The following is a 17,539-nucleotide window of genomic DNA, read 5'->3' as shown; positions in this document are numbered from 1 at the left end:
CCTTGACCCCCCCCCCCGTGTGGTGTTTCCAGATTTCTACCAAATATGACGGACGGTGTAATTGATTACAATATGTTTTAATTAAGTAGGATAAAAGCAGGTTTTCTGTGCTGGAATGGTGATGGCGTACCCCAACAACAGAACGCTGTGGGCGTACAGCAGTCATAAAAAATATTCATGCGAGTAAACAGCTAATTGGCCGGCTCATCCTTCACACTTTTGAAACGGTCTGTTTGAGATACAAGTTTGAAGTTGTTGTTTTTTATGTGTTTTTTCTCCAATTTATGCTTTGGCCACAAATACTAGTATAGGATGAGTCAACAACATGATTTGGTTATGACGTATGACTTAACAGAATATTAACTTTTAAAAGTGAGATTTTCAGCTGTGTCAACCAGCAGAGTAGAGAGGCTAACAGCCTCACACAGTCACAGACAGGAGTCTCCAAGGACCGTGAGCTATCGTTCTCCGTGGCCAGCGTAAGTAAGACTTTTAAGCGTGTTAACCCTCGCAAGGCTGCCGGCCCAGACTGCATCCCTAGCTGTGTCCTCAGAGCATGCGCAGACCAGCTGGCTGGAGTGTTTACGGACATATTCAATCTCTCCCTATCCCAGTCAGCTGTCCCCACATGCTTCAAGACGGCCACCACTGATCCTGTACCCAAGAGAGCAAAGAATACTGAACTAAATGACTATCGCCCCGTAGCACTCACTTCTGTCATCACAAAGTGCTTTGAGAGGCTAGTTAAGGAACATATCACCTCTACCTTACCCGTCACTCTAGACCCACTTCAATTTGTTTTCTGCCCCAACAGATCCACAGACGATGCAATCACCATCGCACAGGTCTCTGCCCTATCCCATCTGGACAAGAGGAATACCTATGTACAGTACGCTGTTCACTGACTACAGCTCCGCCTTCAACACCATAGTACACTCCAAGCTCATCATTAAGCTCGGGGCCCTGGTTCTGAACCCTGCCCTGTGCAACGGGGTCCTGAACTTCCTGACGGGCTCCCCCCAGGTGGTGAAGGTAGGAAACAACACCTCCACTATGCTGATCCTTAACACAGGGGCCCCAAAAGGGTGCATGCTCAGCCCCCTCCTATACTCCCTGTTCACCAATGACTGCATGGCCACGCACACCTCCAACTCAATCATCAAGTTTGCAGACAACACAACAGTAGTAGGCCTGATTATTAACAATGATGAGACAGCCTACAGGGAGGAGGGTAGGACCCTGGCGGAGTGGTGCCAGGAAAATAACCTCTCCCTCAACGTCAACAAAATAAAGGAGCTGGTCGTAGACTTAAGGAGACATCAGAGGGAGCACGCCCCCATTCACATCGATGGGACCACAGTGGAGAACGTGAAAAGCTTCAAGTTCCTCTGGGTACAAATCCCTGACAATCTGAAATGGTCCACCCACACAGACAGTGTGGTGAAGAAAGCACAACCGCACCTCTTCAACCTCAGGAGGCAGAAGAAATTGGTCCCTAAGACCCTCACACAATTTTGCATATGCACCATTGAGAGCATCCTGTATCACCACTTGGTACAGTAACTGCACCGCCCTCAACCGCAGGGCTCTTCAGAGGACTGTGCGGTCTGCCCAACGCATCACCGGGGGTACACTGCCTGCCCCCAGGACACCTACAGCACCCGATGTCACAAGAAAGCCAAAAAGATCATCAAGGGCATCAACCACCCGAGCCACGGCCTGTTCACCCCGCTAACATCCAGAAGGCGAGGTCAGTACAGGTACATCAAAGGTGGGACCGAGAGACTGAAAAACAGCTTTTATATCAAGGCAATTAGACTTAAACTGGCCTCCACCTAGTACCCTGCCCTGAATTTAGTCACTGTCACTACCCGGCTACCACCCGGTTACTCAACCCTGCACATTAGAGGCTGCTGCCCTATGTACATAGACATGGAATCACTGGTCACTTTAATAATGTTTACATACTGTTTTACTCATGTCATATATACAGTGCATTTGGAAAGTATTCAGACCTCTTGACTTTTTCCCCAAAAAATTATGTTATAGTCTTATTCTAAAATGCAATAAATAGTTTGATTAGGGGGAAATCTACACAAAATACCCCATAATGACTGTTTTTTTGAAATCTTTGCAAATATCTTAAAAACAAAAAAAGGGAAATATAACATTTACATATGTATTCAGACCCTTTACTCAATACTTTGCGAAGCACCTTTGGCAGGGATAACAGCCGAGTCTTCTTGGGTATGACGATACAAGCTTGGCAAACCTGTAATTTGGGAGTTTCTCCCATTTTTCTCTGCAGATCCTCAAGTTCTGTCAGGTTGGATGGGGAGAGTTGCTGCAAAGCTATTTTCAGGTCTCTCCAGAGATGTTCGATCGGGTTCAAGGCCTGGCTCTGGCTGGGCCACTCAAGGACATTCAGAGGCTTGTCCCGAAGCCACTCCTGTATTGTCTTGGCTGTATTCCTACAGTCGTTGTCCTGTTGGAAGGTGAACCTTCGCCCGAGTCTGAGGTCCTGAGCATTCTGGATCAGGTTTTCATCAAGGATCTCTCTGTACTTTGCTCCGTTTGTCTTTCTCTCGATCCTGACTACTGTCCCAGTCCCTGCCGCGGAAAAACATCCCCACAGCACTTAAAATAAGGCTGTAACGTAACAAAATGTGGAAAAGTCAAGGGGTCTGAATATTTTCCGAATGCACTGTATATACCGTAGTCTATTCATTGCCACTACGACATTGCTCGTCCTAACATTTATATATTTCTTAAATCCATTCTTTTACTTTGAGATGTGTGTGTATTGTTGTGAATTGTTAGATATTACTGCACTGTTGGAGCTAGGAACACAAGCATTTCGCTACACCCGCAATAACATCTGCTAAATATGTGTATGTGACCAATAAAAGTCTGGCATATGCTACTAGAAATAAATAGTTGACTAGAGTAATACAGTATGCACGTCTAAGTGTTTGTGTCGGTCTGTGGCTCTGACCAGACCAGTGTAAGCACTGGGATGGGTTAGACCCAGAGCTCTTTCAACTGTAGGTGAATCAGGCATAGCTGTACTCAGCCTGAGGCATGTGTCACTGTAAATACTAAATTAATTTGACATCTTATAGATATGTTAAACATCACGTCTCATATGTTCAAATTAGGTGGACACGTCACCTTCACCTGATGCTGACTTTGTCATCCAGAGTTTTTATTTATTTCACCTTTATTTAACCAGGTAGGCAAGTTGAGAACAAGTTCTCATTTACAATTGCGACCTGGCCAAGATAAAGCAAAGCAGTTCGACACATACAACGACACAGAGTTACACATGGAGTAAAACAAACATACAGTCAATAATACAGTATAAACAAGTCTATATACGATGTGAGCAAATGAGGTGAGATAAGGGAGGTAAAGGCAAAAAAAGGCCATGGTGGCAAAGTAAATACAATATAGCAAGTAAAACACTGGAATGGTAGATTTGCAGTGGAAGAATGTGCAAAGTAGAAATAAAAATAATGGGGTGCAAAGGAGCAAAATGAATAAATAAATAAATAAAATACAGTAGGGAAAGAGGTAGTTGTTTGGGCTAAATTATAGGTGGGCTATGTACAGGTGCAGTAATCTGTGAGCTGCTCTGACAGTTGGTGCTTAAAGCTAGTGAGGGAGATAAGTGTTTCCAGTTTCAGAGATTTTTGTAGTTCGTTCCAGTCATTGGCAGCAGAGAACTGGAAGGAGAGGCGGCCAAAGAAAGAATTGGTTTTGGGGGTGACTAGAGAGTACAGCAGAGAGAATTGGAACAGCTGAGACATATGCAGATGTTCCCCAACCATTCACCTCACAGGGAGGCGGTGTTCTAAGATCACAGCATAATGAACAGCTGTCGCTTTAGCATCAACATTAGCATTAACATCAACCCATACCACAATGCTAGGCTAGCATTAGCATCAACCCATACCACAATGCTAGGCTAGCATTAGCATCAACCCATACCACAATGCTAGGCTAGCATTAGCATCAACCCATACCACAATGCTAGGCTAGCATTAACATCAACCCATACCACAATGCTAGGCTAGCATTAGCATCAACCCATACCACAACCAAGTATGAGTATGCTTAGCACAGGGTTTGTAAAGCCTTTTATCCACACAGGAACAATTGAAATCAAATCAAATTTTATTTGTCACATACACATGGTTAGCAGATGTTAGTGCGAGTGTAGCGAAATGCTTGTGCTTCTAGTTCCGACAATGCAGTAATAACCAACAAGTAATCTAGCTAACAATTCCAAAACGACTACCTTATAGACACAAGTGTAAGGGGATAAAGAATATGTACATAAAGATATATGAATGAGTGACGGTACAGAGCGGCATAGGCAAGATACAGTAGATGGTATTGAGTACAGTATATACATATGAGATAAGTATGTAAACAAAGTGGCATAGTTAAAGTGGCTAGTGATACATGTATTACATAAGGATGTAGTAGATGATATAGAGTACAGTATATACATATACATATGAGATTAGTAATGTAGGGAACATTATATTAGGTAGCATTGTTTAAGGTGGCTAGTGATATATTTTACATCATTTCCCATCAATTCCCATTATTAAAGTGGCTGGAGTTGAGTCAGTGTGTTGGCAGCAGCCACTCAATGTTAGTGGTGGCTGTTTAACAGTCTGATGGCCTTGAGATAGAAGCTGTTTTTCAGTCTCTCGGTACCAGCTTTGATGCACCTGTACTGACCTCGCCTTCTGGATGATAGCGGGGGGTGAACAGGCAGTGGCTCGGGTGGTTGCTGTCCTTGATGATCTTTATGGCCTTCCTGTGACATCGGGTGGTGTAGGTGTCCTGGAGGGCAGGTAGTTTGCCCCCGGTGATGCGTTGTGCAGACCTCACGACCCTCTGGAGAGCCTTACGGTTGTGGGCGGAGCAGTTGCCGTACCAGGCGGTGATACAGCCCGCCAGGATGCTCTCGATTGTGCATCTGTAGAAGTTTGTGAGTGCTTTTGGTGATAAGCCGAATTTCTTCAGCCTCCTGAGGTTGAAGAGGCGCTGCTGCGCCTTCTTCACGATGCTGTCTGTGTGGGTGGACCAATTCAGTTTGTCTGTGATGTGTACGCCGAGGAACTTAAAACTTACTACCCTATCCACTACTGTTCCATCGATGTGGATAGGGGGGTGTTCCCTCTGCTGTTTCCTGAAGTCCACAATCATCTCCTTAGTTTTGTTGACGTTGAGTGTGAGGTTATTTTCCTGACACCACACTCCGAGGGCCCTCACCTCCTCCCTGTAGGCCGTCTCGTCGTTGTTGGTAACCAAGCCTACCACTGTTGTGTCGTCCGCAAACTTGATGATTGAGTTGGAGGCGTGCGTGGCCACGCAGTCGTGGGTAAACAGGGAGTACAGGAGAGGGCTCAGAACGCACCCTTGTGGGGCCCCAGTGTTGAGGATCAGCGGGGTGGAGATGTTGTTGCCTACCCTCACCACCTGGGGGCGGCCCGTCAGGAAGTCCAGTACCCAGTTGCACAGGGCGGGGTCGAGACCCAGGGTCTCAAGCTTGATGACGAGCTTGGAGGGCACTATGGTGTTAAATGCCGAGCTGTAGTCGATGAACAGCATTCTCACATAGGTATTCCTCTTGTCCAGATGGGTTAGGGCAGTGTGCAGTGTGGTTGAGATTGCATCGTCTGTGGACCTATTTGGGCAGTAAGCAAATTGGAGTGGGTCTAGGGTGTCAAGTAGGGTGGAGGTGATATGGTCCTTGACTAGTCTCTCAAAGCACTTCATGATGACGGAAGTGAGTGCTACGGGGCGGTAGTCATTTAGCTCAGTTACCTTAGCTTTCTTGGGAACAGGAACAATGGTGGCCCTCTTGAAGCATGTGGGAACAACAGACTGGGATGGGGATTGATTGAATATGTCCGTAAACACACCAGCCAGCTGGTCTGCGCATGCTCTGAGGGCGCGGCTGGGGATGCCGTCTGGGCCTGCAGCCTTGCGAGGGTTGACACGTTTAAATGTTTTCCTCACGTCGGCTGCAGTGAAGGAGAGTCCGCATGTTTTAGTTGTGGCCCTGTATTGTCCTCAAAGCGGGCAAAAAAGTTATTTAGTCTGCCTGGGAGCAAGACATCCTGGTCCGTGACGGTGCTGGTTCTCTTTTTGTAATCCGTGATTAACTGTAGACCCTGCCACATACCTCTTGTGTCTGAGCCGTTGAATTGAGATTCTACTTTGTCTCTATACTGACGCTTAGCTTGTTTGATTGCCTTGCGGAGGGAATAGTTACACTGTTTGTATTCGGTCATGTTTCCAGTCACCTTGCCCTGATTAAAAGCAGTGGTTCGCGCTTTCAGTTTCACGCGAATGCTGCCATCAATCCACGGTTTCTGGTTTGGGAATGTTTTAATCGTTGCTATGGGAACGACATCTTCAACGCACGTTCTAATGAACTCGCACACCGAATCAGCGTATTCGTCAATGTTGTCGTCTGACGCAATACGGAACATATCCCAGTCCACGTGATGGAAGCAGTCTTGGTGTGTGGAATCGGATTGGTCGGACCAGCGTTGAACAGACCTCAGCGCGGGAGCTTCTTGTTTTAGTTTCTGTCTGTAGGCAGGGATCAACAAAATGAGTCGTGGTCAGCTTTTCCGAAAGGAGGGCGGGGCAGGGCCTTATATGCGTTGCGGAAGTTGGAATAGCAATGATCCAAGGTTTTTCCCGCCCTGGTTGCGCAATCGATATGCTGATAAAATTTAGGGAGTCTTGTTTTCAGATTAGCCTTGTTAAAATCCCCAGCTACAATGAATGCAGCTTCCGGATATATGGATTCCAGTTTGCAAAGAGTCAAATAAAGTTCGTTCAGAGCCATCGATGTGTCTGCTTGGGGGGGGATATACACGGCTGTGATTATAATCGAAGAGAATTCTCTTGGTAGATAATGCGGTCGACATTTGATTGTGAGGACTTCTAAGTCAGGTGAACAGAAGGACTTGAGTTCCTGTATGTTGTTTTGGCCACACCACGTCACGTTAACCATAAAGCATACGCCCCCGCCCCTCTTCTTACCAGAAATATGTTTGTTTCTGTCGGCGCGATGCGTGGAGAAACCCGCTGGCTGCACCGCCTCCGATAGCGTCTCTCCAGTGAGCCATGTTTCCGTGAAGCAAAGAACGTTACAGTCTCTGATGTCCCTCTGGAATGCTACCCTTGCTCGGATTTCATCAACCTTGTTGTCAAGAGACTGGACATTGGCGAGGAGAATGCTAGGGAGTGGTGCACGATCCATTCCGTTGGAGGCTGGCTGGCTGTTTGTTGTGTCATTGATGTGTATTGGTTATGTAACGGTTGTGTATTATGTCTTCCACTCCTGAAGAATCCTCAACCTTGACCCCAACAAACAATGCCTAGCCCTAGCGACTCAATACTGTGAATTTAACCCTTTACCTTCCGGTTCTGCCTTGGGTGTCGGCGACTACGATTACATGACCCATTTTCTCTAGATCTCAGCATCAGTCCCAGGGAATGTAACACCCCTGCTCTTAAAGAGTCCGGCGGCCATTTTAAGCAGGACACAGCCCCTCCCATATTATTTTCCCTCTCATCTTCTGGACCATGGAGTACCTATACTTCTAGTCCTGGAGGGCACACAGCAGGAGCTTCATTCACTCGTAATTGTCTCAGTCAAAACCATTAGCAGCTCGACTGGTTTGGTTCAGGCTGACATTTTGGATGGCTCTTGAAAAGACAAGAAGAGAATAGACACATTTTGCCCTGTCATATTTCATTAAGCATACTAAACACAGTTATAACATGTATACAAAGCAACAAAAAAAATTTAAAACAAGAGGAAAATCGATTAGAGATATAAAAATCGACTACTGCTCTCCTTGGCGTGATCGTCAGTAACAGAGGGAGTAGAGTGTCTCAGAGTGCCCTTCCACAGACTTAACTGTTTACAGACACCCATGAGTCAGTCAGCTGTGAGCCCAGTCTGAGGAAACGCAAACTCGCACAGTGCCTTGCCCCGTTCCCACTGGTCGTGGCTACAGCAAAGGGTCACACTCACATCCATCCATTTCCTGCTCTGAGCGAGTGGGCATGACCCGCAGCCAGACTCTGACAACACAAACAGATCCCAGATCAGAGACATCTCAGGAGAACTGAACAGGAATAGCAAGCAAGCAGAAACAACTCCCGTCCACATCTCAGCTGGGGTCAAAGGTTGTGTTGTCAGAGTCTGGCTGTAGGTCATGCTGACTCTCAGAGCAGGAAAGGCACTGTGAGAGGAAAAATAGTATAGAGAGAGGTTTAATTCTAACAAGCGCAGACAAGATGAAGACCCTGAATAATCCCTCACGATAGTATCTTATTCTTAGTATGTTGAGGTAAACTGAGAAGTATTTTTCTGCCACAATCTCTTGGTGTGTTAATTAAAACAATTCTTTCTTTGGCCGCCTCTCCTTCCAGTTCTCTGCTGCCAATGACTGGAACGAACTAAAAACATCTCTGAAACTGGAAACACTTATCTCCCTCACTAGCTTTAAGCACCAGCTGTCAGAGCAGCTCACAGATTACTGAACCTGTACATTGCCCACCTATAATTTAGCCCAAACAACTAACTCTTTCCCTACTGTATTTATTTATTTTGCTCTTTTGCACCCCATTATTTGTATTTCTACTTTGCACATTCCTCTACTGCAAATCTACCATTCCAGTGTTTTACTTGCTATATTGTATTTACTTTGCCACCATGGCCTTTTTTTTGCCTTTACCTCCCTTATCTCACCTCATTTGCTCACATCGTATATAGACTTGTTTCTACTGTATTATTGACTGTATGTTTGTTTTACTCCATGTGTAACTCTGTGTCGTTGTATGTGTCGAACTGCTTTGCTTTATCTTGGCCAGGTCGCAATTGTAAATGAGAACTTGTTCTCAACTTGCCTACCTGGTTAAATAAAGGTGAAAACATATATATATTTTTTAAGTGTGTCTGGGTGTTATATTCCATCTATTTTTCATTTTCCTACAAGACAGTGTTATGTAATGATAGCTGGTATAATGTATTATGCAATTGGCATGAAAAACATATAAATGTTGGCATTAGACATTTATTTTAAAGGCATGCAACTGGGGCTGGCACAATTACCGTATAACCAACAGTTATGGATGTAGACCCTCATGGAAATAAAATAACCGTCATAACCGTTATTATTATTATTAGATTATTATTTATTTTTTTACAAACAGCTGATAGCTGACGGCCAGGCATTCATACAGTCGAGTTAGTTTCTGTGGTAACATGGACTCTTAATGTGATTAACCTTTCCTCCTCCTTGCTGAAACAAGAAACTAGCAAACAAGTCAGTGGTTGCCTAGGCAACGCACCCCACAATGCAGCAGCAGCACACAGCGAAATAGAATGAATAGAAACAGAATGAATAGAACGGGCTTGGAACTTCTAACCCTCGTTGGTGAACTCATTGGTATACTCACAATGGCTGTCTGGTATTGTGATAAAATAATGTCCTTGGTAATGTAGAATGTTCATTTAATTTATGTTAACTGATGTGGCTCATGCAATACTCTGAGTCGATATTCATGTAATAATAAGGAATTCCCCTCGACCACACCCACAAATTGGGGAAAACAACTATTATTTTCCATTGATCCCCAGTGTAAAATAGCCAACTTTGTCGTCACTTTTTTGTTACACAGAAATAACAAAACGTGCCGAAAATCTGCTGTGTTGTTCAATGCACATGTAACCAGGTCAAAAATCCTGACCTATGGTTAGCAATGCTCCCACGTAGTGAAATAGAGCCTGCGAGAAGAGTCCTGTGGCTTCAGGCTATTCGACGTGGGAAATGTGGGGACCCGGTGTCCAAGGAGGCTACACGTAGCTAGCTATGTGTGGAAAACATTTCATCACAGGTAAGACATTTAACTTGTTTGGTATAGTCCATTTGTAACTCCACTCACTACTAGTAGCTGTATAGCAGAGGTGGGACCAAGTCATTGTTTTACAAGTCACAAGTAAGTCTCAAGTCTTAGCACTCAAGTCCCAAGTCAAGACAGGCAAGTCCGAGTCAAGTATCAAGTCAAGTCTCAAGTCTTAAACTTTGAGTTTCGAGTCCTAAACAAGTCATAATGTGCTCTCACCAAATGTAATACCATTTCATATTTTTAACGAGAGTAATAGTTAGTATATTACATTTACCCAAATCATGAATGCTTTAAAATATATATATATATATATATATTTATTACTTTCCAAAGTAGGCTGGTACACAATCGCCCAACCTTAAAACACACAGTAGGCTAACGTATGTCAATGGTTTTAGGAACAGCAGTAACATCAGGCAGGATTTATAGCTCAATCTTGGGTGCAATGATCACTTTCCCGCACTGACTGACTGTGTGGAGGCTCATTGATTTAACATTACATTAGCCTACATGCTACACTAGTAAAGTTATAAATTATATGTGACCATGATGTAGCCCCGACTTACCGTTCTTTGTGCAGCTTCAAATGTCAAACAAAGTTGGAAATTGTTGCGCCTCCGTCTGTCATTTTCTTCCTGCATGTTTTGCAAGTTGCAATCTGTTTTTGGTTGATACAGCGTCGTCTTTAAGATCAAAAATGTATTTGGGGGGGGTATCATCTTTCCAAGGACTCCATCTGAATTCACCCGCCGACGTTCCTCTGCAATGCTACGCACAACTTTTTCTCAGCTGGCACAATTTGATTGGCTGCGATCCGATTCAAACTGTAATCTGTTAAATGAAGAGTTGATGCGCTGCACACTTTTTTTAATAGCATAATTTTTCATATTTGGGCTTGGGGAGGGTATCAAGTCAAGTCGAGTCATAAGGCTCAAGTCCAAGTCAAGTCACGAGTCATTGGTGTTAAAGTCAAAGTCGAGTTGCAAGTCATCATATTTGTGACTCGAGTCCACACCTATGCTATATAGTTTGGTTGCTTGTGTTGTTGGTCGTGGCTAGCTTAATGTTCTGGTCGGTAGCTAGCTAGCACTCACTCACGTAGCTGCTAGCACCGTCATGAAAAGGGGCATGAGGGAAACCCTAAAATATTATGTTTTTTCTAAGTAGTGAGAACGCTCGGTAGCAGGCAAGGTTGAAACGTCATGTTTAGACATGTTGTACTTACTTAAATGTTGTTTTGTAATTAACTAAAACAAGCAGACAACAATAAAATTGCATTTGAAAAAGGGTGACGTTTTTGCTGTGAGACAATGGGTTAACCTAGATAAACACCGGTTGTTTTCCACACAAGCGGAGGGTGCCATGAAGTTCTATCCAGTACTGACTGGGATTATGGGATGTATTTTTTTGCTATGTCAGTTGAGTTGAATCAGCAAATCACAGAACATATTGATTGGTAGGTATGCCTAATCTTCCTACTTTTGCTTCCCATTTTTACTTCCTGCTTGGCTCCTAGGTCAAAATATAAAATATACTGCACCTATGTGTACACTTGCAATGGCTGCCAGCCCACCCATTATGCCATCATTGACTTGAATGGGGGTGGCCGTTCTATTCATTCTATTTCTATAGAATGAATGCACTCGTGTATTTCTGTACACATGGGTGCAGTTTGTTTGGGGTTTTAGGCTGGGTTTCTGTACAGCACTTTGTGACATCAGCTGATTGATTGATATAGCAACACATGTAGTCAGGAGCAAAGGAGAGGAGAAAATGGTGTAAAAAACATACATACATACAGTACCGGTCAATAGTTTGGACACACCTACTCATTCAAGGGTTTTTCTTTATTTTTTACCTTTTTCTACATTGTAAAATAATAGAGAAGACATCAAAACTATGAAATAGCACATATGGAATCATGTATTAACCAAAAGAGTGTTTTATATTTTTAAGAATCTTCAAAGTAGCCACCCTTTGCCTTGATGACAGCTTTGCACATTCTCTCAACCAGCTTTATGAGGTAGTCACCTGGAATGCATTTGAATTAACAGGTGTGCCTTGCTAAAAGTTAATTTGTGTCATTTCCTTCCTTCTTAATGTGTTTGAGCCAATCAGTTGTGTAGTGACAAGGTAGGGTGGGTATACAGGTGATAGCCCTATTTGGTAAAAGACCAAGTCCATATTATGGCAAGAACAGCTCCAATAAGCAATGAGAAAAGACCGTCCATCATTACTTTAAGACATGAAGGTCAGTAATTTCAGAAAATTTCAAGAACTTTTAAAGTTTCTTCAAGTGCAGTCGCAAAAACCATCGCTATGATTTAAGATGAGTTGGACCGCAGAGTGAAGGAAAAGCAGCCAACAAGTTCTCAGCATATGTGTGAACTCCTTCAAGACTAATGGAAAAGGCATTCCAGGTGAAGCTTGTTGAGAGAATGCCAAGAGTGCAGCACTGCTTCTTAATCCGGGAGAATGGGATTTTATGACTGCTCATTAATTCTCATAATCATTACTATTCTAATCTAGCATTCAAGTGGGCTAGTCCGTGTGTAGTCAGCCATTAGAATACAGATTCAACGTTGGGTCTGTCTGTGTGTGTTTACAGTGGCAGGCTGCAGACACTGCGTCACACAAAGAGCTCAGATGAGTGTGTCTGAGGTAGGCTGAGTATCTCTCCCAAGGTCAGTGGAGAAGTTTGCGCGCACGCTCATGTGTGTCTGTCCTGGTGTTGGGCTGTGCAGCTGGTGAGTGCTTGGGCTGGGCTAATGAAATGTACAGTAACTGCCTCTCTCTCACTATACTGCAGAGCCTGGACAACCCTGAAGTCCTACAGGGAGAGGTGTCTCTCTTCCTTTCCAGCCTCCTTCCATCCCTCTCCTCTCATCTCCCTGCCTAGTCACCGATCTGTCCTTCTGATTCACTTTGAAATAACAGCTTAGCAAGCCTCTTAAAACCAAGGCTTCTTTACGTTCTGTTGGAGATTTGGAAGGGTGGCCCAACATGATCTTAGCAGGAGTCATAGTTCCAATGGGGATGTGGGGTGCTCTTGAGCTATTTCTCCCTGTCACTACAACAAGTAGAAAGTCATTATACTTGTCACCTTTAGGTAAAGTGTTAGACATATTTAGCAATGTTTTTATGAACCATCAATGTATTTTATACTGGTGAAATACTGCTAATGACATCAAACTGTTCATTTGATTAGATACCAAATCCTGAGAGGTTGCCATTAGTGCAATTAAGAAAACTGGTCTGGCAAGGGGCATTCTAGTGTGTGAAAAACATTAGAGAATTCACTGGACTTATGAATTAGATTTCAGAAACTAGGACAACACTTTACCAACAGGTACATATTTTATTACTCATAAAAGAGCCCTTTAAAAGGTCTAATAGTGATACTTTTACTAGGCCATGTGTCGTGAATCCCCTTTGCTTTCAAATGTTAATTTCATGGAATGTTTGAATGAAATGGAATGAAAGTGGTTTGCTGACAAACACACACATCATTTCCATGGCTTCTGGAATTAATATCTTGTAAATCAAGACTGATTCCAGTCAAATACGTCGAATGAAGAACTGTCATGGCGATTCAAACAATTTAAAAAAAACGTGCGATTTAAAAATACACAATCAAGCAGCAGGAATAACAAAGCAGGAGAAACACCATGAATCATCGGGTAAGATTCTTGGCCCAGTTTGTCAGCTGTTCCTCTCCCTGGCATGTGTCACTGGATGAACAGTCATGATCACACACTAGCCTTCCTCCTCTGCTGTGTCAGGCTCACGATACAATACTCACACCTTACCCTGTAGACCGCAGTCTGACAGAAAGGCTCTCATATCATTCCGTGCCATTGTGATAATGTTGAAATGCACGTTTTAAGCTACATATTTCCAACATGTAAATAAGAAATCGGTCTCTTTATTAATACAGCCTCATAACTGGGGTGAGAACTGAATGATGTGTGTACAGGATGTGTGACATCCCTCTTGTCCCAAACCAGCTGTGCGCGTGCGCCGTCGTGCATACATTTATTTTGTCCCCCCACACCAAACGCAATCACGACACGCAGGTTAAAATATCAAAACAAACTCTGAACCAATTACATTAATTTGGGGACTGGTCGAAAAGCATTAAACATTTATGGCAATTTTGCTACCTAGCTTGCACTTGCTAGCTAATTTGTCCTATTTAGCTAGCTTGGTGTTGCTAGCTAATTTGTCCTGATATATAAACATTGAGTTGTTATTTACCTGAAATGCACAAGGTCCTCTACTCCGACAATTAATCCACACATAAAACGGTCAACCGAATCATTTCTAGTCATCTCTCCTCCTTCTAGGCTTTTTCTTCTCTTGACTTTATATTGCGATTAGCAACTTTCATAAATTAGGTGCATTACCGCCACTGACCTCGTTCGTCTTTCTGTCACCCACGTGGGTATAACCAATGAGGAGATGGCATGTGGGTACCTGCTTCTATAAACCAATGAGGAGATGGGAGGGGCAGAACTTCCACCACGTTCAGCGTCACAAATAGAACTGACTTCAATTTTAGCCCTTGGCAACGTAGATGCTCGTTGGCGCGCAAGAGCAGTTTGGGTGCAATAAATGAATAATATAGATTTCTAAATGTATTTTGCGATGAGAGCGTGTAGTCAGCCTGTTAGGCGTAATTCTGCAAATTAGGAATCCAATAGGCACTGAAATCCTGTGTCTGCCTTTTCTTTCCCAAACATTATTATGCACCCTGCAGTTTAGATGTAGGTCTAGGCCTTTATTACAGCCAAGACCATGTACCATGGAACGCCGTTTGGGTCTTTGCGTGTCAAAAAGATACACATCAAATAACACTATTTGACGTGTCAAATAACAATATGCAAACTATATGCAAATGTTAGCCAATCACTATATGAAAAACTTCTCATTCGTCACCAACAAACGACTAAGTCATTTCGCACCTTGAAAACATGAGACCGCTTTTTAAGCTTTTTTTTGCCAGCCAAGTGCTTCAAATAGTGTAATTTGACGTGTATCTTTTGACGCGCAAAGACCCAAACGGCGTTCCATAATGTGCCAGTGTATTGTTATTTAACGTACTGTATTTACACAAGCCATATTGCATAACTGTCATTAGCTCATGGAATGTTACAAAGGATTTTGTTTTGGTGAGGTCTAATCCGCAGCAAAATTACCCAGATCTACTACTGAGCTGATATCATTCCTACTACACATATTACAGCTTTATGACATCAATTTAAACACCACTATAAATTGAAAACATATGACTCAGCTGTCCTCGCTATAGTCACACTCCAAACCAAGGTAGGCCTTTTGGGCTGCAATGGTCATACACACCTGCTTACATATTTGGAATGCGTAGGCTAACCTGATCTCTTGAGAATCAAGCTGTTGGGTTAATTTATTGAATATTATTTGCATATCTAATTGCGCTACCATTACTGAAGTAATCGATTTGTATACCTTGTTCATCAGTGACATGGGCAGTGGCGGATTTAGGTATAGGTGACATGGGCAGCCGCCCACGGAACGGGGGGCCTGCACACATTTTTTGGGAATGGTGACATTTGCGCGATCGGTTTTCTATCGCTCATTTGCACGTTGCATGATATAATGTCACAGCGTGGGACTGCGGGTCAATTAACCTTGTCGGAGTGGGCGCCCTGATTCTAGTTTGTGAGCTAGGCAGGCTACTGCCTGGGAAAGTCTCCCACTCAGAAATACGAGATGGGGCGGGGATAAATTGACCTCAGGTCTCCCCACTGGAAGCCCGAGGTAGGGGGAGCGGGGGAATCTATCACATAGCGCACCTCTAACTTTGTACAGAACTAATGCAATTAGTAAAATCAGTCACACGACGAAATGCTACCAAATAATCCACAATTCATTCATAATACTGTGAATATATAGTTCCAGACATATTGTTTCCCTGGGGGGCATACAAGCAAGAACCCCCACTGGACATTGGTATTCCAAAGCGTTTATCACTGGTCTGACTTCTAGGCTAAGCCTAGACCTATACATCCATAATAACCTCTGGAGATAACTCCGTTGCTGTTGATTGCACATTTATCGAGAAGGGGGTAACTGCATACTTGCCATTATCCGAGAAGAACATGTTTTACCTTACAATATGATTTCCGATATTTAGTGAGCCTTCAGGACACGGAAATGCCTCACCCCATCATAAACCTGGTACATGTTTCAGCTTCGCATCCATTTTCCAGTGATTTGTGATGCTACTGAATAGCCTACAGCTATTTCGTTTGAACAGCTTGATAGAGATGTCCAAAAGCCCCTACATGGCCTTCAACATCCACGGACCTCAACCTCAGGAGATTGGGCAATAGGCCTAGTAGCAGGTCAGTCTATAAACCATACACCGATGCTGTTTTACAACTGCTACTCATGCTGCATAAATTATGCTTGTAGCCTTCATCGTGGGCCAAGTGGGTCTATGTGCATTGCCTCCTGTATATGCGGATGAAAGCACAGTAAAACCCGATTTCGAAAAGGTGTTACCATACCGAATGCGGATTTATCTCCGCATTCGTGTGCTCCATACAGAGGACAGGACACACCCTCCGCCATTATCCATCTAATACTGCAGACCAAGACTATCATCAGACTGTTCAACCTACATTTCCTTGTTTGAACCGTTCAACCTGAAAGATGACGTTCTACGCAGCGTATTGTAGGCTACTGGTGATCCATCATAGGGGTGAGGCATTGCTGAAACAGGTGAGGCATTGCTGAAACAGCGGAATCCCGTAGACGTTGCGCTCCTGGATGGAGAATATTCATATACAACCAATCTATGTACTTGTTATAGGCCTACGACGTTCCATTGTGCGATTAACATTGTGCCTAAATAAAAAAGTAATGGGCCTAGAACTGCCTGTGATTTTAGACAATGTTTCCTAATGTCGCCCCAATGCGGCACAGTTTGTATTTTAATTTCCGATTGAAACTATATTATGGGTGTGTCTGTCTTTCTCGACCTTCTCATGCAGAGTTCGATTTAAAAAAAAATCATTGATCATTGGCCGCAGCGCGCGTCGAATAACCATGTGCAGTTTATATTAATACGCATCAGCATCGCTGGAGCTCTGGGATAAATGGCACAGGTATAGGTCCTTGGCTCATGCTGATAACCACGGTTGCACAATGGTAAATCAGCGCACAACAACCTGCCGCATCCTGGGGAAAAACACGCACCCACACATTCAATTCACCACCCCATCCGAGACAAATGCACAGTGCATCCCATCGATGCGTTTCCATGGATGTTTATTCCATATCAAATAGTCAAAATGGATGTATAAATATAATAAGGTATTCTTACTTTCACCGACCACCGCCTTGAGTCCTATGGGTGCCATGATGCTATTGTGTGTTTGACCGTATTCTCTCCCTTTGACTCCCTCTTTCTCCCTTGCCGTATTCCTCTCGTTTCTCTGCTCGACCGAATATGCATGCCTCACATCGCAGCTGACTGCAGAGCTTCGAATAGAAACGTCACTCCGTTTTCCTCCGCCCCCACATCAGTGGCTACATT

The 17,539-nt window shown here is 43.7% G+C and overlaps 1 protein-coding gene across 2 annotated transcripts in view; it reads right to left on the bottom strand.

Moving 5' to 3' along the window:
* stxbp1a (syntaxin binding protein 1a) overlaps positions 1 to 17,539 on the bottom strand; it is a 45,622-nt gene extending 28,083 nt beyond the window's left edge. For both annotated transcript variants that reach the window (XM_036968282.2, XM_036968283.2), the window contains exon 1: positions 17,327 to 17,539. In XM_036968282.2, coding sequence (XP_036824177.1) covers positions 17,327 to 17,363 — 37 coding nt within the window. In that variant the 5' untranslated portion in view covers positions 17,364 to 17,539. The remainder of the gene's footprint in view (positions 1 to 17,326) is intronic.

This window comes from Oncorhynchus mykiss, chromosome 29 (genome assembly GCF_057628025.1).
Source record: "Oncorhynchus mykiss isolate SJ-2025 chromosome 29, ASM5762802v1, whole genome shotgun sequence".
Classification (NCBI taxonomy): domain Eukaryota; kingdom Metazoa; phylum Chordata; class Actinopteri; order Salmoniformes; family Salmonidae; genus Oncorhynchus; species Oncorhynchus mykiss.
The sequence above is the reverse complement of the archived record's forward strand: the minus strand, read 5'-3'. Positions and strand labels throughout refer to the sequence as shown.